At 40.1% G+C, this 26,464-nt stretch overlaps 1 protein-coding gene across 1 annotated transcript in view; it reads right to left on the bottom strand.

Annotated features, from left to right (window-relative positions):
• Window positions 1-8,040: 8,040 nt before the first annotated feature.
• TDRD1 (tudor domain containing 1) overlaps window positions 8,041-26,464 on the bottom strand; it is a 39,887-nt gene continuing 21,463 nt past the window's right edge. Inside the window, exons 11-24 of the mRNA XM_044916225.1 lie at window positions 25,601-25,768; window positions 25,367-25,474; window positions 24,331-24,501; window positions 22,506-22,748; window positions 21,986-22,123; window positions 19,308-19,418; window positions 18,389-18,559; window positions 16,240-16,515; window positions 15,378-15,497; window positions 13,968-14,084; window positions 9,911-10,078; window positions 8,874-9,101; window positions 8,216-8,262; window positions 8,041-8,133 (exon numbers count right to left, since the gene is read on the bottom strand). Coding sequence (XP_044772160.1) covers window positions 8,041-8,133; window positions 8,216-8,262; window positions 8,874-9,101; window positions 9,911-10,078; window positions 13,968-14,084; window positions 15,378-15,497; window positions 16,240-16,515; window positions 18,389-18,559; window positions 19,308-19,418; window positions 21,986-22,123; window positions 22,506-22,748; window positions 24,331-24,501; window positions 25,367-25,474; window positions 25,601-25,768 — 2,159 coding nt within the window. The remainder of the gene's footprint in view (window positions 8,134-8,215; window positions 8,263-8,873; window positions 9,102-9,910; window positions 10,079-13,967; window positions 14,085-15,377; window positions 15,498-16,239; window positions 16,516-18,388; window positions 18,560-19,307; window positions 19,419-21,985; window positions 22,124-22,505; window positions 22,749-24,330; window positions 24,502-25,366; window positions 25,475-25,600; window positions 25,769-26,464) is intronic.

Here is a 26,464-nt window from a genome sequence, read left to right as displayed (position 1 = left end):
CCGGCCCGCTCTCCCGGGGCCGCTGGCGGGGAGCCTGGAGGAGGCGTGCGTCAGGTGAGTTCTTCCCCAGGACGCGGGCTTCCCGGTGCAGCGCGCGGGCCTCGCGGCCGAGCTCAGGTGCGGCGCAAACAAAGCCGAACAAAGCCCGCATCGCCGCCCCGCGGCGCGTCCACGCGGGGCAGCACGGGGTCCGCGCATCCCCACCCTGGGAGCGCGAACAAGAAATCGGCGCCCCTTCCGAGGCCGCTGGCGGCGCAGAGACGGCTCAAGCTCTGACTTACCCGGACAAGCGCGGCGGGGAGCGCACGGCGGGACGCGGGCGCCGAGGCTGTTGTGCTGGCCCTCGGGCTCGGCTCGGGCCAGGGGGCGCTGCAGACCCGCAGGAGGGGCGCCCGGGGTGGGAGCCACGTGGGACACCTGTAGCATTCGCCGAAGGGAAGCGGCGAGCACGGCGCGGGCCGTGGGAGGTGCATCAGGCGCTTCTGGGAACTGGGCCCGCATCCCTTCTCGCGTTTTTTGTTGTTTTTTTTTTTTTTTCAACACCGCGTTGGCCTGGGCGTCAAATAAAAGGACTTAACTTCTGCGCGGGTCTCCTGGTCTCTGAGCGGTGGAGCGGGGAACACTGTGCCGCCCACTGTCGACTCCGCAGGATTTATTGCTCAGACCCATGCGAAGATGTTGACTTTGGCATCGCTTCTGTTTGTCATGGCAATTGCCGTTTACCTGCCTTTGCAATTATTGCAGGTGGGAGGTAAGAAGCAGGCCTTTTTGGCCAGCGTCCTCGATTAAGTCTAGCAGGTGCTGGATTTTTAAAAATCAGACGCCAGCAAGCAAAATGGCACAATGCCTATATACAGTAAGTGCTAAATAAATGTTGGCTATCCCTGCATAATCTAGTTTTCATACTTCACCAGTAAAGTGTTATTCATTGCACGTGTGCTCATTGCAGAAAAAGAAAATGCCAGTAAGGAACTTGCAAAACCACACCTATTCCACTACCGAGATAATCACTATTATCATTATGGTGTTTGTTCTTCCAGTAAGTTTACGTAAGTATTTACATTTTCAGTTCAGTCCATACATACTGTAACATAACCAGCTTTTCTATTTCTCGTACATCTATGCTTTTAGCCACTACTTAACGTTCTAATGTATTTAACCTATTATTGAACATTAACTTTTAATCATGCAATTAGATATTCCTGCTTTTGTCCAATTACTTGGAGTAAACTGCAAAAAGGTAAATTTCTGGACCCTATAGGATATATGCAATTTAAGGCTTTTGATGTGTATTGTCAAACTGGAAGATCGTTTCCTCTTTTCCATACCTCTCCCCCCATTATTCTTGTAAATGTCAGTCCCATAGACATAATTTTTTTTTACGCTTTTCCTTTTTAAAAAAATTCTAGGCACCTGGGTGGCTCAGGTCATGACCCCAGGGTCCTGCTCAGCAGGAAGCCTGCTTCTCCCTCTCCTCCCCGCTTGTGCTCTCGCTCTCAAATATTAAAAAAAAATCTTAAAACATTACACTTTGTCTGGTTCTCCCAACATTAAGTTTCCGTGAAAGTGACCCGTGGCAAGTAAATGTTGCTAACTTCACAGAAGTGGGGGGCGGGGGAGGACTCATTTTTCACCTAATTCCTTCCAGTAACAGCACCCTACTGTAAAAACGTAGCAGCATAAGCCATGCAGGATCATCTATGCAGGGGAACTTAGCAGGTCTAAATGCTTGGCGGAAGGGGTGGGGCGGTGTCCTCTCTACATCTGAATGGGCAGTGTCTCATAGAAATGTAATACAAGCCAAATAGGTCATTTTAAATGTTCTCGTGGCCACATTTAAGAAGTGGAAAGAACACGTGAACTTACTATTAGCCTAGCAGATCCCAAATATCTTGTGTAACCAACATAAAGTATTTTATACAAAGTCTTCAGAATCCTGTATTTTACATGTATAGCACATCTCAGTTTGGACTAGCCACATTTTAAGTGTCCAATAGCCGCATGTGGTGAGTGGCCTGTGCCACTCCAGACAGAGGTTTGAGAAGAGCAGACCAGGTCCTGCCAAAAGCGGCAATTTCCCAGCTGACAGCCCTCTCTGCTGGGCTAGCCCTGGTTGCTAAGCTAACATTTACCAGCACACCTTTACCTAATCAGGTTTACCTTAGACAAGTCAAATTTCAATTCTGGATGTTCCTGACAGTTTGATGGCTTTAATTGGAGGGAGGCATTTCACATTTTCATTCCATGGTTAAGAAGTAAAAGGCCAAGGGCGCCTGGGTGGCTCAGTTGGTTAAGCGACTGCCTTCGGCTCAGGTCATGATCCTGAAGTCCCTGGATCGAGTCCCACATCGGGCTCCCTGCTCGGCAGGGAGTCTGCTTCTCCCTCTGACCCTCCCCCCTCTCATGTGCTCTCTCTCTCATTCTCTGTCAAATAAATAAATAAAACCTTAAAAAAAAAAAAGTAAAAGGCCAAAACTATAAATACTGGAGGAGATACCAGTTGCTTCAAACTTCTTCACATCACATTATAGTCTGCCCCAGATGCCTATCAGATCTAGCGGATATGCATGCAGGGAGCCGGGAAAGGCAGGCGGCCCAGGCTGTGGAGAGTGGAAAGGGGTGGAGGCTTTATACACAAAGAGGAACTGGGCGCTACTCCTCTCATCCACAGCAAACCCTCCTTTGTGAAGATTTGTAGACATTTAAAAAAAAAAAAAAGGCATTATGAAGGACCATCATCCCAAAGAGATCGTGAGCCTCTTGCTTCCAAGAACTTACCTTCATCTTTGCAACCCCAGTGCTTGCTAGCTCCATGCAGTTAAGTGCCCTTTCACAACGTGAGCCGCCCTGTACGGCATGTCTCAGGGAACACACAAGGCATGAAGACTAGGAGTTTCATGCAGAGATCAATTGGGGACTTCAGCACTCAGTGACACACAGCGGGTGATACCCAGTGTTGTGGAATGACCACCTCTTTAGAAGTGAGGGAATCTGGGCTTCCTGATCCAGCTCTCCTGCCTACTGGCTTTGGGACAGAGCAGAGATGCTTAATGTTTGCTCAGTTTTCTGGCCTACAAAGTTAAATGTTCATGAGTGCAATGGTTTCCAAACCTGTGGATGCCCCGAATTCTCTGTACCTAGCCCCCCAAATGATGAAAGCAAGGTAGAACATGTATGAAAAGACCCAAAGGAGGATAGGTTATAGAGCTACAAATGTAGACTTCCCAGAACCCTCTTGAGAAGTGAAAGAACAGGAAACACTGCGTATTAAAACAGCCAAGAAACCAGCTAAGAGGAAAAGGGCCTGATTCTCAAGTGCTCCACAGGCAGCACATTAAGCCAGAGCAAAAACCATGGAGCCAAGGCGATGACAGAACAAAGTTGTGGCAGGGGCACGTGAGCAACAGAAATACTGCAGATATCTACTTATGCCTAAGTAGAAACTTGAGCGACATTCAGGGCAGCAGAAAATGTGTCAGCAGATCTTTGGGTGAGCCTCTGCCACTCCCGCCCTGTGCAGACATGCAGTCGTCTTACAGTAACTGAATCTCGATTTAATTCTAGCAAAATCACCCTAGGACTCTTAACTGCATGTGTGGAACCATAGGCTGCCCTCCAATTCCTTTCATCTGGAAAAACAAAGCAAAAACCATCCTTGAGAATCCTGTGTACTGAGTAAAGGCTGCTTGGGTGCACGACCCGCTACAGACCCATGTGCACTGGTGAGCAGCCTCGGGGCTCTTCTCCGGCCCCCCCCAGAAGGGATCGATTTGCCCAGCCCCAGCAGGAGCTGTGTCAGCGATGAGCCCACCAGTTACACTAATGGTTTACTGCTTGGCGCTGCCAGCCACTCAGTAGCAAGCCTCATGATCACTTAATTCCTCTCCTGGAATCTGTTTAGGGCCCTGCAGATAAGGATCCTCACCTACTGGTTTTCTGGAGTGCTTACTATATAGCACGAGAGCTCAAGTTCAGCAAATTAATGACCCTCATTCACAGTTCCGTGACTTTTACATCTCTAGTTGCCCCAGGCAAAAGAATTCTACCAGAAGAAAAGGCAGACTGAATATACCTCCACACACACCTTTATCTCAATATTTATATTCCGTCTGCCAAGGAATAATTTATTTGGTTATACAGCTTCAGCAATATTGTACTTATCTGACTGAACTACATACACTGAGGGAAACTGAACACCAAAACCAGCAGGTGTGATAGATTATTCACGACCCTAATGAACAATAAACACAGCACACTTACCTTGATCCCAGGCAAGTAGAGAGAGGTCAATAAATACTTGAATCATGTTAATAATGCCAATTAAAGCAGGTCCAGTAGATGATTATATAAAATCCAGATCTCTACTTGTGGAACTAGTGCTATAGATAGCATTTTGGGGAACAAGATAAATAGCTGAACCACCAAGTAATAGTAAACTCTTTGTATTCAAATTTCCAGTAGCATATAAAACCTTGGAATCTGAGAAACTGTGACTTAGATTTTGTGTGTTCTTTGACTTGCTTCTCTAATGTTCCACAATGAAAAGGCCAATTTTGTGATTCCATAGTTTTCATCTGCATTTTCATGGTGGCTGCAATTAAACTAAGAATGTACAAACTAAGCATCCAGTTTTCCTAGTATATACAGATAAAAGGAAGTTAGCAAAACAGTGGCCATGAGAACACAAGGCTGAAAAAGTGAAAGGATTTTGAGCAGCATACATTTTCATCCAATAAAAGCACATCAATGTTTGAACAACTTTCTCCATGAGGAAAAATTCCATTTAATCTGTCTGACACGTTACCAGTAAAAGCAAAAAAAAAAAAAGTCTTTAATTTCTTGAGTTGGTGACATCATCTTAGGTTTATCAGAGTCTGATACTTAAATCATGGAAAAATTCCCAAACAGAAATTTACAGGTTAGCAGGAAAAGTCAGCTGGTCCATAATTCTGCATATGTGAGCTTAGTAGAAACTAAAATTACCTTATGTACTTCAAGAAAAATATATACTCTAACTTCAATTTTTAACTTACATTGTTAACTGTATTTGTACTTCGGGAAATGTAAATTCTACCTACAATAACAAAGTCTAAGTGGCTACAGATTTGGAAGGGTATGGATGGCAGGAGCAGAAAACAAAGTTCCTTCCCCTTGGAGAGGCTGAGAGACCAAGAACAGACCCCGTGCCCAAAGGCCAAAGGAAGAGAGATCCAATTTAGGATGGAGAGAAAGAAGCTGATGAGCTCAGAGTGGACAGGAAAAGAAGAGCCAGGACTGAAGCAACGACAAGACAAAGAACATTTATTAAGTGGAAGAGGCAGATGAGGACAGCGAGAGCAGGGCACATTTTATTATGAAGTATTTCAAACATACAGAAAAATCCAAAAAAATAAAACTCCTACACATCTACCAACTAGATTTATCTGCTAGTAACACGGAGCCATATTTTCTTCAGTACCTCTAAGTCCTAAAAATTTATATATACAAAGTCCCTGTGTATCCCTTCCCAATATCCCCCATGAATGTGGTATGAAACTTTCATGCAAGACTTATTTGGGAGGAAGAACTCAGAGGGAAAAATAAAACTACCCAACCTAACAGAAGAGCAGCAAGCAAACAAAAATGGAGGCACAGGAGACAACATTCCCAATCAACAAAGACAAAAGATGCTGTGCTGTCTGTAAGTCCAGCCGTCCCAGTCTCCTTTCTTCTAAGTGTTCATCTCCGAGAGAGACTGCTTCTGAAAGAGAAGAATCAACTGTCATTATGCCTTATACACAAACTCCATCACTATGGTTCTTAATTTCTATCGTAAGTGCAAGCAAACCCAACAATCACTTCTAACTGAAAGTAACACGTTCAAGGAATTCACCCCCACCCCAGCGCTGCGTGTTAGCTACAGCCATTTGCACTACCCTCGGCGAATGTAAAACATAGCTGCCACTCTCCCTTCAGATGGACAATTTTCTTTTAACATGTGTGCTGAAGTACTTATTTATCACATCTGAGCCACAGCTATCAGTTTTCTGTTCTCGTCACCACAGCACTCCTAGTGGGGCAATTTTACAGTTATTAACGAATTTCTCCAGGAGAGACTAAACACTTCCATTTGAAACATATTTTTTTCTCTGTATCTAGGAAGAACAATTTAAGAGCATAAATATTCAACTATACTTTCACCAAAATAAAGCGAGTATGCTTAAGCAGCCATGCACGCAATTTTTTCTAATATAACCCCTTGGGGCTCCATGCCCTCCAGAACTGATCTAAGGACACTGTAGCAGAGAGAGGAGCCTGGGGTCTAAGACCGGGGGTGGGGGTGGGGTGTGTGTGTGTGTGTTAGAGAGAGATCTTGTGCAGCTGTGCAACCTCTCAGAGTCTCAGCCTCATCTATGAAATGGGGTCTGCTTTCTTTTCAGGGATATTGTGACGAATAAATATGTGCCTAGATGTTCAAATGCTTTTAAATTAATATATAAGGTGTTTTGTTATATTCTAATGTAGGTAAAATACGTATTCCCACAGTAAAGGAAAAGCCAGTTCAACTACTATGCTTTAAATCAAGTTTTGTTTTTTTTTTTCAAAGCAAGGTCTTCAATCTATGTAGAAACAAAAGAAAATCTGGCTTTCATCTTGCGTGTGTTAGCACTCTCAAAAGCCTTATGAAAAAGACACAAATAAAAAATATGATGATTTGGCGCTAGGACTAAATTCCAGAAGTTCATGTCATTGCATGTCCCTTAATCTATGAAATAGTCATTAAATTGAAGATTTTACCTTACTTTTAAATTTTTCTTTTTAATTTAAGATTTTAAACTCAACTACACAAGACAGCAGTCAGTACTGGAACTGAATGTGTTAACAAGGGCTGAAGGTTGTAACTGCAACATAAGTCAGCATTTATTAGAAATAACACAAAACTTGTAAAGCAAATACATCGGGAGTCTCAAAATTGTTACTTTAGCATTAATGACACTCAGCTTAGACCTCTTACTTTCTCAGTAAGAAACAACACAATGGTGCATCACTCCACGGAGAAGACGTCTCACGCACACAGCAGGCCCCCCCCACCTGAGAGCTACCTGCCCACAGAGGTCAGTACCGCCCAGAGCGGGACTTGCAAGTGGGCTGACAGGTTGTGCTTCAGCCAACAAGAGTGCACGGATGAAGTAAATCAAAAGATCCCTTGCTTTTGGCTGGAATTATATCAATTAGACAAGGCAGGAAGGACAATTTAATTTTAATCAGAAATTCTAATTGGCTACTAATCACAAAGTAATTTCTGAGGGCTATCTTGGAACAAAGCACCCCAGACAGTAAAAAAGCAGGGGAAGTGTTGTTTAAAACTCATGAATTATTGTCTGTAAGCACTAGAATCACCACGGCCAAGGCAAAGTTTTATTTGGAAATGAAATACACTATCAGGGCAGCCCATTTTTCATTCTTGGCCCTTTAGAACCTCTTCACAAAAGGTGCTAAACAGGGGCACCTGGGTGTAGCGTCCGACTCTTGGTTTTGGCTCAGGTCATGATCTCAGGGTTGTAAGATCAAGCCCCATCAGGCTCTGCGCTCAGTGGGGAGTCTGCTTAAGAATCTCTCTCTCCCCCTCTCCCTCCCCATCCCACCTCTGTGCACTCTCTTTCTCTAATAAATAAATCTTTTAAAAAGAAAAGTGCTAAACATTTTTATAGCATTATGCACAAGTGAGTTCATTTCACATCTAGACACAAAGAATTTGAGGCAAAGTTTTATTTCACAACAATTTTTACAAGTCCCTCCATGTTATCAATAACAGGAGCATTCAGAATCAAACAACAGTAAGGTGAGTGGTTGCAACCTGAACACCCCTGGACTTGGTCCCATTAGCAGAGCCAAAGTAAGATTATCAAATTAAATCTAGGAAGACAGCAAAAACATTACAACCAGAACTCAGATCATCAGGTCACAAAATAAAGAACACATCATCAGTTCTACCCTAACATGCCTAGAGATGTCCTGCTGATGGTTACAGAAGTGGTGAAAACATCAAATTTAACTTACTTAACTTTTTAACAATTTTTTCATTTCAATAAATTTATTTTGATTGGTTGGATTGTTTAAGAGGAAGAGAAGAATCTGTTCGTGTTTTTCAACCTATGGGTGAAGAAAAAAATAGTATTATTTAATTTCTAAAAATGTAAGGAGTACACTTTCACTTCAAGGAAATTCTACCCACTTGTTTCTGTAACGCTGTGCAACAGCAATTCATCCTGCGCGTCCTTTCTAAAAGCAAATATAAAAAGCCATTAGAGAACACACACCATAATTAACAAAAAAATTAGGCATGGGTTCTAACTATAAAGGACTTGATCGATTAACTTCTCATTTGGGCTTTAATATTCTCTACTACTGCACCCTGGGTTTCACCAAATTAACGGCCCCATCTCCAAGGTTTTAAGTCTTTTGCCTATCATATATGGGATATCTCTTTGGCCAAGGGTAGGCCTGCCAAATCAGCATCTCATGAGATATCCATAAGGTCCAATCTCAAAAATACAAACTCCTCTCCTCCTTTGGTCATGATCGAAATTAAGTTGGAAATAATTCTGAATGCGAGACATTTCTGAAGCTCTCAATATCAATGCTATCACCAATGTGATCAACTATGCTGCTGAGCCTAAGCTAAGGAAAATCTGGCCTGGGAGGTCTGCTTCTATCCAGTGGGTCCCCTCAGGGGCAATGTGAGTCGTACCTTGCCACTGGATTTGCAAGGGGGGGGCGGTGATAAAGGGAACGTGACCACAGAGAGTAAGGAAAAACCAGGTCACCTACATTGATAACATCTGTTTTTAATTACACTTATATATGTCATTAATTAAACTTGAAAAAAATACCTGTACTTAAAGCACTCTGCTTTTTAGATGTGATGTTTTTTGCCAGACCATATGTCACCAGCTTTTCAGCTATATTGATAGTACCATTTTCAGAGCATTTCTCAACCGACACTGTATGGACATTCTTGATAATTCCTTTTACAGAAAGCATTACACTCTGATTCAACATGAAATTTTTAAGTAGTTCTATTACTAATTGAGAGCAGCTTCCATTCAATTCCATTAGTCCTGGGAAAACAACTGAGTATTAATCTTTGAGTCCCTTAAAAAAAGATAAATATTTACATAGATCATCTAAAGACAATAAGCAAAGTCTCACTTACTTTAGCTGGGCTTAGGTATGCTTTGATATACAATTGCTGTTGCATTAAAAAAAAATCACTCAGTAGATATTCACTGATCCCTATTATGTGTCAAGCACTAATCTAGGTCTAGAGGGCATAAAAAAGACAATTCTCTGCTGCCAGGGACATATGTCTGTTATAATGGGAGAAGCAAACAAAATTTTCCAACTCTTTGTCCGAGGCAAAACCAAAGCAGACTACGAGGAAATGAGTGAGCGCTCATCTGCTGGGACCACTAGGTAATGAAATCAGGAGTAAGGGTAAAAAGCTACTTTAGCATTCCCATTCGCTTTATTCAAACACCAGCTGAAGAGCTGAACATGTGCAGATACAGTTCACAGAAAAGTAGTCCCAAATGGTGTCATCTCTGGTCTCTCAAGAGAATGCCGTGACAGAGCGGAGAGACCCTCAGGTAAGGGTCAGATGGCCCAGTTCCCCCCCGCCCTGCCACTTTTAGCTGTGCAGCCTGGGGCCACACACAATCTCTAAACAACAGTGGGTAACAATGTAATCTTTGTGAGAATGAAATAAGGGATGAAAGATAAGAATTTTTTTTGGTAAACTCTGCTTGATATTTAGAAACCTGGGCAGTTACTGAAATGCCCATCTGATTCAGACATGGGGCTATAAAACAGAGGAGAAAAAAAAAAAATCACACAGATATCCCCATTGGAAAGTGACTTAACTGCCTACCTTCGAGGGAACATTTAATAATTTGGAAAGGAAGCTCCAGGTGGCTGGTGGAAATTGGCTGCACTCTGGAAAGAGGCAGAGTTTCAATGTTTCCATAGTCTGCATAGAGTACTTTCACATCAACATCTGATGCCCCCAGAACAATGGCACGGTACCAGAAGTTGTCACCTGAAAATGTAATGCAATCTCAGGTAAGAATTTACATGCAACGACCCCCTCCCTCCCTGAAGATGGTTATTCACAGTTACATTTACATCAGTGAGAAATTCACGCCAACATTTCTGGTTAGAGTCCAGATGAAACAAAAGCATCACCTCCACTCCTTCTAGATCCTACTAAAAAGACAATTACGTGGGCGCCTGGGTGGCTCAGTTGGTTAAGCGACTGCCTTCGGCTCAGGTCATGATCCTGGAGTCCCGGGATCGAGTCCCGCATTGGGCTCCCTGCTCGGCAGGGAGTCTGCTTCTCCCTCTGACCCTCCTCCCTCTCATGCTCTCTGTCTCTCATTCTCTCTCTCTCAAATAAAAACAACAACAACAAAAAAAACCAAAACAAAACAAAAAAAGACAATTACGTGATTAAAAAGAAAAAGGCACAAAACCACAAGGATAGAGGACAAGAGAGAAGACATATAATATTGGAAGCTGGAAAGCAGATGGCAGGAATGGAAATGATTTAGCAGAGCTCAACCAAAGCTGGCTATGGGAAAGCAAAGCAACATCTTCCTTGGCATCTTAAATCCCCAAGCCCTAATAATTAATGCATTCCAAAGTAGTAGTAAGAATGGAGCTGAAAATGAGGACTGGGTAAAGAAGGCAAACTTATTTCCCAAGACAACTGAATAGACTTTAGTTTACAAACACATTTATAGGTAATACTTATTTTTAAAGTTGCTGAAGAGGATGATCAGTTTTATGTTCACGTGTTTTAATAAAACTTAGAATGCCCTCCCCATTTCAAGGCATCTGCTCCCGCTCAAGGGCAGAAGACTAGAGGTTTCTTCTCCAGAGAGGATGAACCAGGTAGACTACTGGACTCAGGAACATGAGGCAGCACAGAGGAAGTTTACCGAGAACACTGCTGGGGGACCTGTGCACACCAAGCAGGAGACCACCATCCCAAGGCAAATGCACTTCAAGATACCAACAGCAGGAGTCCCCAGGGAAATGGCAGGGCCCCATCACCCAATAGTAGAGGCCACCAGTGCACAAGCTCTGCCCACACAACAGCTTCCAATTAACTTCTAAGTGCCCCAACGAAGTGAGCAGCAAAGGATCAGCAGGCATCTGAAGAAACCTTCCAACATGGCAGAGAAGACCAAACCAAACAGAAACTCAAAGAAACAGGGAGAAGACAGGGACAATTAGAAGAAGGATATTAACACCCCCAGACAAACTGATTTCCATCCTTGAAATAAGAGCAAGTCAGTATTGGGGCACCTGGGTGGCTCAGTTGTTAAGCATCTGCCTTCGGCTTGGGTCATGATCCCAGGATCCTGGGATCGAGCCCCGCATCGGGCTCCCTGCTCGGCAGGAAGCCTGCTTCTCCCTCTCCCACTCCCCCTGCTTGTGTTCCTGCTCTCCCTCTCTCTGTCAAATAAATAAAATCTTTTTTAAAAAAGAGCAAGTCAGTATTAAAGACACTTGAAAAGACAAACAAAAAAGCTATTAAAACTAGAGATGTGGTATCAGAAGTGAAACACTCAATAAACTGGAAGATAAAACTGAGGAACTCTCCTGAAAAAAATAAGCAAAAAAGGTGAAAGAGAAAAGAGGAAACTTAGCAGAAGAGTTTCAAGTCCAACATTAGAATATTTGGAGTTCCTGGGACACCTGGGTGGCTCAGTCAGTTGAGTGTCCAACTCGATTTTTAACTCAGGTCATCATCTCAGTGTCTTGAGATCGAGCCCAATGTGGGTCTCTGTGCTCAGGGGGTAGTCTGCCTGAGATTCTTTCTCACCCTCTCCCCCTGCCCTTCCCCCTCCCCCCTGCTTTCTCTTCAAAATACATAAATCACTTTTAAGACACTGCTCTGTCCAGTGATTTAAGACACTTAACGACTGAGCCACCCAGGTGCCCCTAAATAAATAAATCTTTAAAAAGAATTGGGGCACCTGGGTGGGTCAGTCGGTTAAGTGGCTGCCTTCAGCTCAGGTCATGATCCCAGGGTCCTGAGATCGAGCCCCGCATCAGGCTCCCTGCTCAGCAGGGAATCTGCTTCTCCCTCTCCCTCTACCTGCTGCTCTCTGCCTACTTGTGCTCTCTGTCAAATAAATAAACAAAATCTTTAGAAAAAAAAAAAAGAATATTTGGAGTTTCTAACAGAACAGAAAATGAAAGAAGGGAATAAAAAAATTTCAGAAAACTTTCTCAAAACCAAAGCTCATCAATTCCTAGACTTAAGGGCCCACCCATTAAAAGTGCCCAACACAATGGTAAAAACTAATGCCAAGTCCCATCATGAATTTCAAAACATGGAATGAAGAGATTACTATAAATTCCAGAGAGGGGGAAAAAAATACGTACAAAGTTTGGAGAATCTAAATGACCTCTCTTTTGACCAGCAACATCAACAGCTTTAAGAAACCATAAAAGTAGGGCACCTGGCTGGCTCAGTTGGTGAAGCTTGAGACTCTTGATCTCGGGGTTATGACCTTGAACCCCATGCTGGATGCAGAGATTACTTAATAAAAATTTTTTTAAAAAGCAGTGCCTTCAAAATTTTAAGGGAAAGATGATTTCCAATCTAGAATTCTATATCTAGGCAAGCTATCCATTAACTATTAAGGTAGAATAAAGACTTTTTCAAACATGGGAGAACATAGGGAGATAACAGAAAATTTATCTTACACATACCTTTTCTCAGCTTCTGGAGGATGGGATATACCCAAATTTTAGAATAAATCCAAAGTAAGGATTTCAGAAAACAAGGTGAGATGAGAGAGGGAGAAACTGAGAAAACATGGTGGGATGGGAGGGAAATCTGTGAAACATGAGGGAGTAGTGTTGAAACAACCCCAGTAAGATGATGAAGGGAAACGTCCAGGGTGATGGTTCACGTCTAGAGGACAAGCAGTCTGGCTAGAAGGTCAGAAGGCAGCAAGTGCTGGTAATATAACAAAAGCTGATGAAGTACATGAGGTTTCACTGGGAGAATCTGCACCAATGCAGAGAACTGGAGATAATCAGAGAATGTATACAGAACACAGCAATGTTGTAGTGTACTACGTGGCTAGGCTGTGAATAGTGTTTATGCAATTCCAAGAAAGTAACAGAGAATACTTATCAAACCAAAAATTGTGACATATTTCTACCAGGAAGAAAGGGAGGGAAAGTGTAGATCCCGTTATCATATAAAAGAAGAGCAAAACTAAACATAATACATTTAACCATAAATCTAAATTTAAATTAAAAATTTTTTTAAATGAACTCTATGTGGGCAACAGACCGAAAGCATTTTAAATCCGTTGCTGGCAAGAGGAAGATGAAATTGGCCCACTCACAAACTTTTGGCACATACGGACATTTCTTTAAGATGCCTACAGAGCAATATGCTTCCGGAACTTACAAAACAATTTAGATCCTTTTACTCAGGAATTCCCCAAATTTCTGCCCAAGAATATTCACTCCAAGTGTTGTTATTACAAAAAGAAATTTGTTAACATGAAATATTAAACAACAGGACAACTGTTAAGTGTACCTGATTCAACAAGTCTTTTTAAGGCATTTATTCCTTTTTTAGTACATTCATAAAGTTCTACAAATTATTTGCAACTCTTCCATACATAAATGTTATTGGTCAACCATATACAGTAGAGTTTCGAGAGCTATCTCAAAGTACTGACAGATTTGTAGTTATCTACCTATATCCTTACCTAAATATAATCTATGGTTATAAAACAGAAAAGCTGGATGACCCCAGCACATGAATTAAACCTACAACCTTGCTTTTAATTTAACAAAATGAAATGTGCACCTAATATAACAGAATACACAAGATTTCATGTAAAAGAGAACAAAACATTTCCCCTTTAATATTTTACTTAAAAGAACCTTACTGGTGTATTTGGCACAGCATGCATCTCCAATTTTGGGTCTGTAAGACACTCGGCTTTTCTGAGTATTGCAATATTCTAACAATTCAGCTGTCAATATACACAATCTTCCCTGATCTTCTGAAACATAAAAAAGCAATCTTTTGTGAAGAAATTTTCAATGCTGTTTAGACAGTATACAAAAACAATGTCAAATAGAATCACTCAAAAAAACCTGTTTACATTTATATTTTAAGAATACATAAAACCGGGCGCCTGGGTGGCTCAGATGGTTAAGCGTCTGCCTTCGGCTCAGGTCATGATCTCAGGGTCCTGGGATCGAGTCCCGCATCGGGCTCCCTGCTCCTTGGGAGCCTGCTTCTCCCTCTGCCTTTCTCTCTCACTCTGTCTCTCATGAATAATAAAAAAAAAATCTTTAAAAAAAAAATTAAAAAAAAAAAAAAAAAAGAATACATAAAACCACTAGTGGTTACCTTGTACAAAAGGGATCTAATACTGGGAAGGAGTAAGATGGAAGCTTCTGGAAAGCTAATTTCTAGATCAGGGTGGTTATACTAGTGTGTTCACACTACAGAAACTTATTAAGTCGCACTTTCACGATTTTTCGGTATACTTTTCAGAAGTGTGTTATAGTTAATGAGATTAAACAAAGTACTTCTAATTCATCAGGATTCAATAACCCTAAGTCCCTGCTTTCCACTGCACAGATTAAAGATGATGATTTGTAATACTGGAGATAGATTTAAGAGCACTTGCTGGTATCACCACAATTTGTGGTCTTACAATTTGAAACAAAGGTTCACTTTCTCAACCTTCAAGTACCTGCAATTATTTTGAATAGCCATCACCCAACTTGCACTAACTCCTTCTGACACTGCAAGGATAAACTCAAATATACTGAAGAGATTTCTTAATTATAAACTTCCAGGAAACAAGAAAACATTTATATGCTACTTTTCTTCAGGATTAGGCCCAGTATAAAACATTTCTCTAAGTTTCTAAGCTATAGTATTATAGACTGATTTATAAAGTACTTTTTCAATGTAACAAATTTTCCTAAAAGGTGTAGACGGCTAGCTTTGTAAATGTAATTCAATATAGATAGTATCTATTTTTAAAAAGAAATTATACAGCAATTAAGGAAACTATTTTCTTATAAAAAGCCGGAGATGAGACTGGGTTGGGTAGGTGCTAAATGCAGGGCACTTCCCTTCATGTTCACATTGAACATGTGTTTGTATAACTAAATATGCCTGAAGTGTTATGATGGCCAGTTCTTCCTTAAAACATTGAATAAAACAAAAATCACCAGCCTCCCCCCTTCTCTCTCACTTCCTAAAGAGTTCAGATAAGCGCTTTCATTATACAGTTAAAAAGATAAGCATAAATAAGTCTCAAATTTTGGTTTCTTACCTGGCATCTCATTTGGTAGAGCATAAAACAAGTGTGGGTTTACGATTTCTAATATGGTTGCTTGTACAGTTTTATTAACTGGCAATTCTGTCGTCCTCCACTGTTCAGCTAAAGAGATGGCTGAAAACATACAAAACAGATCTTGTATAAAACAGATCAAAGTTGTTATTCTCTCCCAGTTTATTCAATTTATTTATCAACTGAATCAACATTCACAAATTCCTAAAATGAAAATCTGTATTTTCACAAAACAATCTATTCAGTTTGAGGGATTCTGTATTACCAAAAAGGCCAAACTAGAATGAGAATCTTTGACCTGCTGCACTCATGTATTATTTCTGTAATATATTTCCAATTCCATAGTATATTTAATATAAACCTTATAACTGATTCGCTCTTTAGGGGATACATAACTGTACGATGCAAGACTACCTAATAAATAACTACAATAAAAATGAGTACTGTGTTTAATAAAACCACGTTTCAATAAATATTATTTTTTTTTAAAGATTTATTTATGAGAGAGTTTGCATGAGTGGGGGAGTGGGGGGCAGAGGAGGAGATGGAGACAAAGAATCGGAAGCAGACTCCACACTGAGCCAGGAGCCGGAAGCAGAGTTCAATCTCACCACCCTGAGGTCTCTCACCACCCGAGCTGAAACCAAGAGTTGGACGCTTAACCAACAGCTCCCCCCAGGCACCCCCAATAAATACTAATTTTAGTAACCTGTTATTAACCTATTTCCACAAAGCATGTTTTCCTACAGAAAAACTGCATCATTTGGCTAGAAAAATTTCATAGCCTATAAAAGCAAAGGATAACACAAATTTAAATAAGGAATCAATGGTTTAAACACGTTACCTGGAAGCCCCAGCACATCAACTTGAAGATCACGTTTACTAACGGGTCTGTTATTTGTCAAGTCTTTACGTGGCGAACTAGTTTTTAAAACCAGATGTTCATCAATCAGAACATCACTAATTATTCTGGGGTAAGAAGTGGAGAGATCAATGAGCTCGATTCCCACTCCCTGTCCAGTGATTTCAACCACTCGGGCTTGGAGTTTTATCCCTGCAATGCACATCTGAAATCTTGCTATGGCTTCTTCAGTCCAGTGTTTGTTTCTAGGCTGTATATCTGGCAAATAAGAATAGCATTAAAAAGAGTTCTGCGCCCAAGCTGGATTTTTGCCTCAACAGTACCTGGGACTGGTCCTTGTCAAGTGTTCCATTTGGGTCAGTGATTTTGAGTATCTTTTTTTTGCAATGTTCAATTACATTTCTACATCTTCTATGCCTGAGTCACAGATAACGCATTTGTATACATACTACTAGGGTTTTGGAGCCTCGGAAATTTTCCTTGTTTTCCCCACTAATATATCTTTACCTGGCATTTTTCCAATAGGCAAAAGTAAGGTTAGAAGCCATTACTGTGTTCTGTTATATATAAGATGATGAGTTACTAATTATGCTGGTAGAAGATCTCAACCATACACCTTCACTTCTGTGGGCAGTTTTCTAATGGTGATTTTAAAATCTTATTTTAAACTACTTAACCAAAAATTATTTTTCTGATAACTCTGGCTTATACCCTTATTTTTAGAAGAACTCAAACTTGAGTGTGCATCTCAATTACCTGGAGGGCTCAATAAAACAGATTTCAGGGCCACACGCTAGAATTTCCAATTTAGCAGATCTTGGTTGGGGACTAAGAATCTGCAGTTTGAATAATTTCTTAAGTTGATGTTGCTTGTCTGGGGGCCACATTTTTTTTTTTTCAAAGATTTTATTTATTTATTTGATAGAGAGAGAGAGAGAGAATGCACAAGCAGGGAGAGTGGCAGGGAGAGGGAGAAGCAGGCTCCCCGTAGAGCAGGGAGCCTGATGTGGGACTCAATCCCAGGACCCTGGGATCATGACCTGAGCCAAAGGCAGTTGCCTAACAAACTAAACCACCCAGGCACTCTGGGGGCCACATTTTAAGAAGCATGAACATAAAACACGGTAATTAAAAATAATCTGAAACATACTTAGTGTAGTAAGTAGAAAGAAAACCTGCAAAAGGAAAAATAAAGAGCATCTATGCTGCCAGACATGAGCACTATTAACATTTTGGTATCCAACCTCCCATAATTTTCATGTGCATATGGAAAGACCCACATGCACATACGAGTTTCTTTTATAAAGAAACCTTTCAATAATAATAGCTCTTATAGATATATGCCAGGGAGTGTTAAGTGCTTTATATTTTTCATCCCTTTTATTCTTAATGACTCTTTGAGGAAGATACTATTATTTTCCAGATGAAGAAACAGAAGCACCAGAGAGTTTGAATCATTTGCCTAAGATTCCAGAGCCTGTCCTCGTAATCACAATGCCATCCTGTATTTCTTTTACAACTTGCATGTTTTATGTACCTCATAAACAATTCTTCATATTAATAACCCATGGTTAACATCACTTTAATGACTGTGTGGTAAGAGGAAACACTTAAATCGAACTTTGCATGTCAGAAAAATTCTGTTTCTAAGAATTCATTTAATCCTCACAACAACCAACTGAAATAGGTACTACTACTGTCAATTATATGGATCATCATTTAACCAATCCTCTGTAATTGCTATTTAGGTGGTTTTGCTATTATTAACAGCAGTATAGAATTTCCTTGTAGGTAAACTGTGAAATTCCAAGATCATTTCTTTAGGATAAATTATTACAAGTAAAAATGCTGAGATAAAAGGTAGGAATATTTGAAGCTCTTAAGAAATCCTGCAAAACGCCTTCACACTGGTTTTCACTCCCATCTCGAGCACAGAAAAGCAGCTGCTTCCCTACTTTAACATCAACACTGAACATTTCGGCCTGTATCTTCAAAAGTACATTCCTAAATTGTATAATGTGAAGCAGGATCTTCTAGTTCACATGTTAAAATTATAGATGTTAATATTTAAAAGTACATATACCCTAAGTATTAGAAGACAGTTGAGAAAGTTTCTTATTCTGCATCATACCTACTAACCAGCACCGTATTCCTTGAAATGGAAGTTTTAAAAATTTGGATGGGATCATTTGGAGTTCATCTGCAGTAACTTCTTCCATGTTCCCATAATCCACAAAATGGACTTTAATGTTTCCATCCAATAAGATTTCCTTGACTAAAGCACGATACCAATTACCATCACCTATAATTAACACAGTTTGTAAAACATGGAACATTATTTCCCCTCTCTTAACATTTGAAATTTTCATCTTCAAAAAAAAAAAAATCCTTTGTCTAAAGTAACTAAATAAATTTGCTCTTTCAGATGATGCCTTTTTCATTCAGAAATCCCCAGAATTCTCAAAATCCATTTTTTAGAATACATCCAAAATTTTTATAGCACATTTTGACATCAGATGTAAATTAAAGATTCCATTCATCATGTATCCAATAAACAAAATGTGAAAGTGAAGGGAAGACTTCATAACCTTGAACATATCTGTCAATCTGGAAATCTTACGATACTCTAAGGACAAACTGTTTTACTTGGTATTAGTAAAATAATGTAAAGAGCAAATAGAAAAACACATGCAATGAAATTAAGGTGTTTCATAAAATATACTTTCAAACTAAACATGCACGGGGTGACCAGAAAAAACCATGAACCTGCAGTGAACAGGTTTCCCAATATCTAATTTACTTTAATATCAGAAATTCTGGAAAGAAAAGCATTTAACAAGTTTTAACAAAGTTGAAGTAAGAAAGTTTCATTTGGAGGTTCCTTGCTACAAAGAGAAGAGAAAACATGATACTTTAAGCATTCATTTAGTCTTGTGAGAAATATTTGCTTAAACATCAGGAAGAAAATACACATTAAAAAAATAAGGGCTGAATGTCAGGAAACAAAAGTCTCTATCAATGAAGTCATGATTCTATCAACTGCAACTTACCTGCAAAAGAAGCACAACATGGTCGCCCTATTTCGGCCTTAAAATCACTGGGCACCTTCTGCTGGCAATATTCTGCTAGTGACTTGTTCAAATCATTGAGTTTCTTTAAAGCTGAAAACAGAATACACATACAGCATTCAATATTTTAAAAGCATGCAGAATACAGATCTTCCTCTAAAGTTGGGAAATGTTCTGATCATGCAATCTCAGGTATATTCCCAAGCAACTATTAAGTACACACCAGATGCTTTTCTCTTTTCCTTATTAAAAAGTTAATTGGGAAAATAAGTCGTTATTAGTTAATGCTCTTAGTAATCCCCTACTATGGCACTGTCATCAGCATACCAGAGCATGAGCTTTGCACTGGGAGAAGGAAACTGTGTACAAGCCCGTACAGAAAGTGACATACAAGCTGTCCAGAAGGAGGACACATAAGCACTAAGAGGATGCACAGATGTCTGCTAAGGAAACGCAGAGAGGTGAGCTGTGTGTACTAAAGCTTTTATAGAGAAAGAGTACAGACAAGGAGAGGGTACCCCAAAAGGAAGAAATGGCTCTGAGGCAAAGTACAGAATTAAGCAGCCAAAACTTATTTGGCAGGAGCAGTTTGGCAAAGCAGGGAAGGTAAACCACTGAAGAACACAATAGCCATGTCCTGGGAAAGATACAAACCATGGAGAGCTTTAAAATGCTGAGGGGCGCCTGGCTGGCTCAGTTAGTTAAGTGTCCAACTCTTGATTTCGGCTCAGGTCATGATCTTAGGGTCCTGAGATGGAGCCCCACATCTGGCTCCCTGTTCAGCGGGGAGTCTGCTTCTCTCCCTCTTCTCCTCCTTCTGCCCCCCACCCCCCGCATGCTCTCTTTCTCAAAATAAATAAATAAATCTTTAAAAAAAAAGAAGAAGAAAAGACTATGTGAACTTAGACATAGTGGATAAGACATAGTGGGAAATAAAAGTGCAAAAATCATTTATAATATTTTACCATTTATGCCTACATAAACAAGGATACATACATACAAGCATATTCATAGAAAAGGTATTTATTATTTATTCTGAAAAGATTTAGAAAATTGAGAAAGGGACTGGGAAACTTACTTCCCACTATACATTCTTTTTAACTTTTGGATTTTGTACATATGCTTGTGTAATCACCTATGAAAATAAAAACTGACTTTAAAAATTTTTAATTTTATGCTATATGAAATAGTGGTCAATCTACTAGATGATTCTGAAAGGAGGGATGACAAATCTCACAAACTGGGAGTCAGACAGGGACTCAGGCACCTAGTTTAATGTCCTCATTTGATAGAGAAGAAAACCAAGATTTAGAAATATTAAAATTAAGGATGCTCACCACAATAGCTCAAATGAAAAAGAAGGAAAATACAAGTGTGAGGATGTGGAGAGACTAAAAGTCTCAAACTGACAGCTGTCATAATCACTTCGGAAACTTTTTGACATTCATTGATCAAAGCTGAAAATATAAATACCCTTTATGATATGGTCAGTAATTTCATTTCTGGGTATATATTCAAAAGAAACACATATCCATGTGCACCAAATTTGTATGGAAAAGTTCACACCAATATCATTTTATAGATCAGAACTAAAAATGACCCACATGTCCAACCTTATAAAGAAATAAATTTGCAGTGTCATTCACACAGCGGAACACAAGCTACTGCTACATATAAAAATGAAGAACTGACCTCACAATGTGAAAAAAAGGTGAGAAGGCACACAAGAGTACATACTGTATTATTACATTTACATAAAGTTCAAAACCAGGAAAACTATGCTATTAGAAGGCAGGATAGTATTTACTTTTTTTTTTTTTTTTAGATTTTATTTATTTGACAGAGACACAGTGAGAGAGGGAACACAAGCAGGGGGAGTGGGGGAGGGAGAAGCAGGCCTCCCGCGGAGCAGGGAGCCCGATGCGGGGCTCTATCCCAGGACCCCGGGACCACGACCCGAGCCGAAGGCAGACGCTTAACAACTGAGCCACCCAGGCACCCCTAGTATTTACTTTTTAAAGAGAGAAGGGGTAGTAATCAAAGGAGACATGGAGGAAACTTCTGGATTACTGGTAATGTTTCATTTCTTGACCTAGATGTTGGTCATTCAGTCTTTTAACTTTGTGATAATGTGTTATGCTGAACTATTTGTGCACTTACGTATATTCATGTTATGCTTTAATAAAATCAACCATTTACTTTTCAAAAATGAATTTTTTTTTTTTTTTTAAAGATTTTATTTATTTATATGACAGAGAGAGACAGGGAGAACAGGAACACAAGCAGGGGGAGTGGGAGAGGGAGAAGCAGGCTTCCCGCTGAGCAGGGAGCCCGATGTGGGACTCGATCCCAGGGTCCTGGGATCATGACCTGAGCCGAAGGCAGACGCTTAACGACTGAGCCACCCAGGCGCCCTCAAAAATGAATTTAGAAGACATTCTACAAAATTGAAACTGGTTTAAATAAAAAGAAATTTTTTAAAATAGAAATAATGGCATGGAATAAAATGCAATTAAGTATAACCAAATCTTTCTTATAAGTAGAAATATTCACTTGGCCCTTCTTGGAAAGACAGTACTTTTATTATTCAATAAACTCTTCTTCAGTTATTACCACACCAATGTATTTGTAAGAGAACTAAATGAGAAGAGTCCACTTACCATCCTCTTGAAGCACATGGCAATAAAATTCACCAGGACTGTACATCATACAGACCACAACATCTACTGTTTGGTCAACAGCAAGTTCAACCCATGTCCACTCCAATGGACTTAGTTTTGCTTCTATACCCAAGGGAACTGTGAAAAAAAAAAAAAAATGAACTTTTGCAAAATAAATGGTCAAAGTGGGGAGGGGAGGTAGGGCTGGTGAGGAATCTGCTTTTGAAGAACTGTATTTCCAGGGACTTTTAGTGACTTTACAAGAAAGTTAATTTGTATTACAGTTAGCCGAAACTACCTCACTGAATTTCAAATTCACATTTCTGATTGATCCCTTCAGTTGCCAGTGACCCATAGGTTTTGTTTTTCAGTTTTCCAACACACTCATAATGTATTTAAATGAATGCTTGATTCAGAAAGACAGAAGACACTCAACATCCATTCTTTTTGAGAGCATGAGAACCCACACAAAGCCATCTGGATTCCAGCATGGACATTATCGAGCAGAGAGCTTACTCACCGCTGGCTTCTTTCATAACACTGGGCTTCTCGGCCAGCACCCCAGTCTCCCAGACGGCAAAGCCAGCGTCTCTGAGTGCCTGAGCAATACTGAGGTGAGGCGTCACAGATTCATCTACAAGCTCCACCAGGGAGCTGTTTTCCAGCTTGTCTGCCACTTTCACTGTGATCATTTTGTTCTGCACAGTTTTTTTCATCAGACAAATAGCTTCTGGAGTCCAAATTCCTAATGATGGCTTTACTCCTATCAAAGAATTTTTAAAAGAATATTAAAATGCTTCTTATAAAAGCATTTAGAAATTCAGCTCCTAATTTCCACAAAGTTAAATTTAAAGAACCTGACAAAAACCAGAACCAAAAAGTTCCACCTGAGCAGAAGGATTTTCTAATCATTAAAATGAAGGCAAAATTACAAAGAAAAAACCTATAGAAAGCTGCTCTACTTCTCTGTATACAAACAATAATTCCATTGATATGAAGTGTCCAGAAAAGAAAATCCTGAAGACAGATTAGTGATTGCCTGGGGAGCTAGGATTACTGATGGGGATAAGAAACCTCATCAGGGTGATATCTATACAACTCAGTAAATTTACTAAGAATCACTGAACTGAGACTGAGAATTTTATGGTATGTAAATTATATCTCAGGAAGTTAAGAAAGTCATAAACAAAAGTATCATCAAACAATCCAGAAAGAAATACTGGTCCCTTACAATGACATAAAAAACATCAGCGGCACTTAAACTGCAAAGGCACTTGCAAATCAACAACCCAAGGTTATGCCTAGTCTTTTCATAAGAGCAAGTAACTTATGAAAAAAATGTTCAGTCTCATGGTAATAAAGTAATTGAAATGATTTAGTTTAAAACTTATCAAAATTGACCAATATGAACTAATACAGAGGTATCTATTTGGTGTACCAATGTGTGAAGGAATGGGCTCCCCCGCTATCTTTCTGGTAGGTGTGTAAACTAGTTCTACCCTTTCTGGAGAAAAATCATAACATATATCACAAACATGAAGAGAAACATACCCACAGACACCTCCATTTCACCTGAGGAATTTTGTAGTACAACTATATTTTGCAGCCTATCCTAAGGAAATGATCTTGGATAGGTTGCAAAATGTAGTTAAAAGAACACTGCTATGGGGCACCTGGGTGGCTCAGTGCGTTAAGCAACTGCCTCCGGCTCAGGTCATGATCTCAGGGTCCTGCTCCCTCAGGTCAGGCTCTCTGCTCAGTGGGGAGTCTGCTTCTCCCTCTGCCCCTCCCCTCTGCTCATGCACTGTGTGAAATAAAATCTTTCAAAAAAAAAAAAAAAAAAAAAGAACACAGCTAGTAGCAAAAACCTGGAAATATCCTTCTGATAATAGGATACCAGTTCACGTGAATAGGATACCGGTATATGTGAATGAAGGTTAAGAGGCCAATTTATTAACATGGCAAGAAGCCCTAGCTCCTGGTGGGATAAATTTTATATACGGTAATTTCTAAGCATATGTTCGAACATACTGTTTTTACAAGGAGGTTTTGCCCTACTTTGTGTAAAGAATCAGCTTCTATGATATTTATCAATAATACAGACTATAAATAGCAAAATTAATACTCAATTTCATAACCACAGGCACATTAAATTTTATTTTATTAGAGATAGCAAAGTAGTCCTGTGTATTTGAACTGTTCTATTAAGGATTATTTTTGCATTAAGAGAAGTTATATCCAAACACATTCTTTTATCTTCTGGGTAGTTTAATTTATTTCAATTCTAATGCTCTTACTTTAGGTTTTAGTATTTTAAGAATACGGGGACCACGAACATTTCATACCTGCCAGCACACACTTTATAGCTTGCATTGGCAATTCCAGCAACTTTGGAGTTATGGGACAGAGTCTTGTCAAACTAAGGATTTCAAAGTTTCCATAATCTACATATCCGACCAGTACAGACTGTTCAGAAGCATAAGCTAAAACAGAGGCACGGTACCACTGATCATCGTCTGAAAGAAGGAGAGATCCATCTCAAATGATTTTCCAGTGCAGATATACACAAAAACTTTCCCTCCGAAATTTAGAGATGCTCATCTGTAGGTTTTACTTTAATAGAATATCAGGCTTTATTGAACAATGTATGCTTAGTCAGCATTGCTACTTCTGCTGCTCAGAAGCCTTCGACTCCTAGAATCTCCCCTTTATGCACACCTTACTAGACCACTCACGCCCTGGGTGGTCATGACTTACAACAGGCTTGGTCTCCCCCGCAGACAGTTAACTCATTAGGACAGAGAATGTGTCTGGGTCTTGTGAACGAATCCACAATGATGCCTTGATCAAACAGGAACAATTTGCTAAGCGTCAAGCAGGGCTAATTTTAGAATACCTGGCAGTGAGGGTCAACCAGACCCCACCGACCAAGCAATCTGTTCACTGGAGGCCCACTTGCATCTCCCCTTCTGTGAGGACACTGACTTGTTTCCCTCCAGCAGGGAAGAACTGAAGCCAGTTATCACAGCTGTGCCATGACGGCTCCGTGCTTCCAGGCCCTCTTGCTATTCCCAGGAAAACTGGTGAAGACAGGATCCTGGAAGATTCCACATTCACATCCTGAGGTCAACATTATCTGCACCAGTCCCCAAAACTAAAGGGCTGATAAAACAACAGAAACTTCCTTTACCAACACCTCCAGGATTCACAGGCCCTCTTCCCTTGCACACTTGGATTCAGTTTAACTGTACATATTTAAATGACTGGTGTGCTTTAATTGTCAAACTTCAAATGCAGCCATCCAGTGCAAACTGAAGATTGTTTCATTTATTTTTACTTCATTGTAACTAAAAAAAAAAATCAGTAATACTCTTCCCTCACCTGAGAATTGCGCACAACAGATATCACCAATTGTTGGATAAAAATCTGAGCGTGGAGGCACTTGACCACAGTACTCGCTAAGAGATGCCTGAAGTTCAGCGAGCTTATCTGTAGATACAGATCACATCTTAAACACAAGAAATACAAATCTACACATCATCTTCTTTTTCACATGTTGAGTCTCTTGAAGTACATAGGTTATCCTGACAGCACAAATCAAGAAAATTTACTTACGTCCGCTTTGCAGCTGTTGACAAAAGAAGTCTTCTGGAGTCTGAATGTGGGCAACCACACCACAAAACTCATCGCCTACATTCAAAGTTAACATTTTCGGGATTAAATCACTTCTATCCACAACAACTTTGTTTTCAGCTGTCATTTTTCCAACATCCTCAAGATCATCTTGACAAAAAACAGAAAAACCAAGGCATTTTGTTTCATTAATCTACTTTTGCAGCTTTTCAGGCCCAATCATGCTCAACACCTCTAAGCCTTAACACATGTTATTCTTCCTTCCCAGAACACACTCCCAATCCCCCAGCAACCTGGTTATTTCTTGCTCAGTGTAGTGTCACCTTGAACAGACTTCTCTCCTAACCCAGGAGATCCCAGGACCCTGGGATCATGACCTGAGCCGAAGGCAGACGCTTAACGATTGAGCCACCCAGGCGCCCCGAGTTGAAGGGTTTTTAGTTAACATTTCCTTAGTTTAATTTTCCCTCTATGTGGTTTTTCCATGTAGTATAACAAGAGAAGCAAGACGTTTTGCTACCAGCATTTGTCTCATTGCCTAGTTTTATGTGTTGTTTGTTGCCATGTTTTCTTCTTTCCTTTGTTCCTTTACCGGTTACTTTGAAGTTTATGTCATGCTGGCTACCCCTTGTTTCAGCCATACTTTATGTCTGAGAAAAAGTAGTCTTAGCTTAACACTAAATTTTTTTTTTCTCATAAATGGTGGCCATACTAAGCATGCAGGTGAGGTGGCAACTAAACCTTTAATGTTATCCAGAATTTTGAGGTAAAATATTTTTATAAAATTTTCTGCCACATGACAATGGGAATTTTGTCTCTATTTTTAAGGCTGGGCATTAGTAAACT

This window comes from Neomonachus schauinslandi, chromosome 6, assembly GCF_002201575.2.
Source record: "Neomonachus schauinslandi chromosome 6, ASM220157v2, whole genome shotgun sequence".
NCBI classification, from domain to species: Eukaryota; Metazoa; Chordata; class Mammalia; order Carnivora; family Phocidae; genus Neomonachus; species Neomonachus schauinslandi.
The sequence above is the reverse complement of the archived record's forward strand: the minus strand, read 5'-3'. Positions and strand labels throughout refer to the sequence as shown.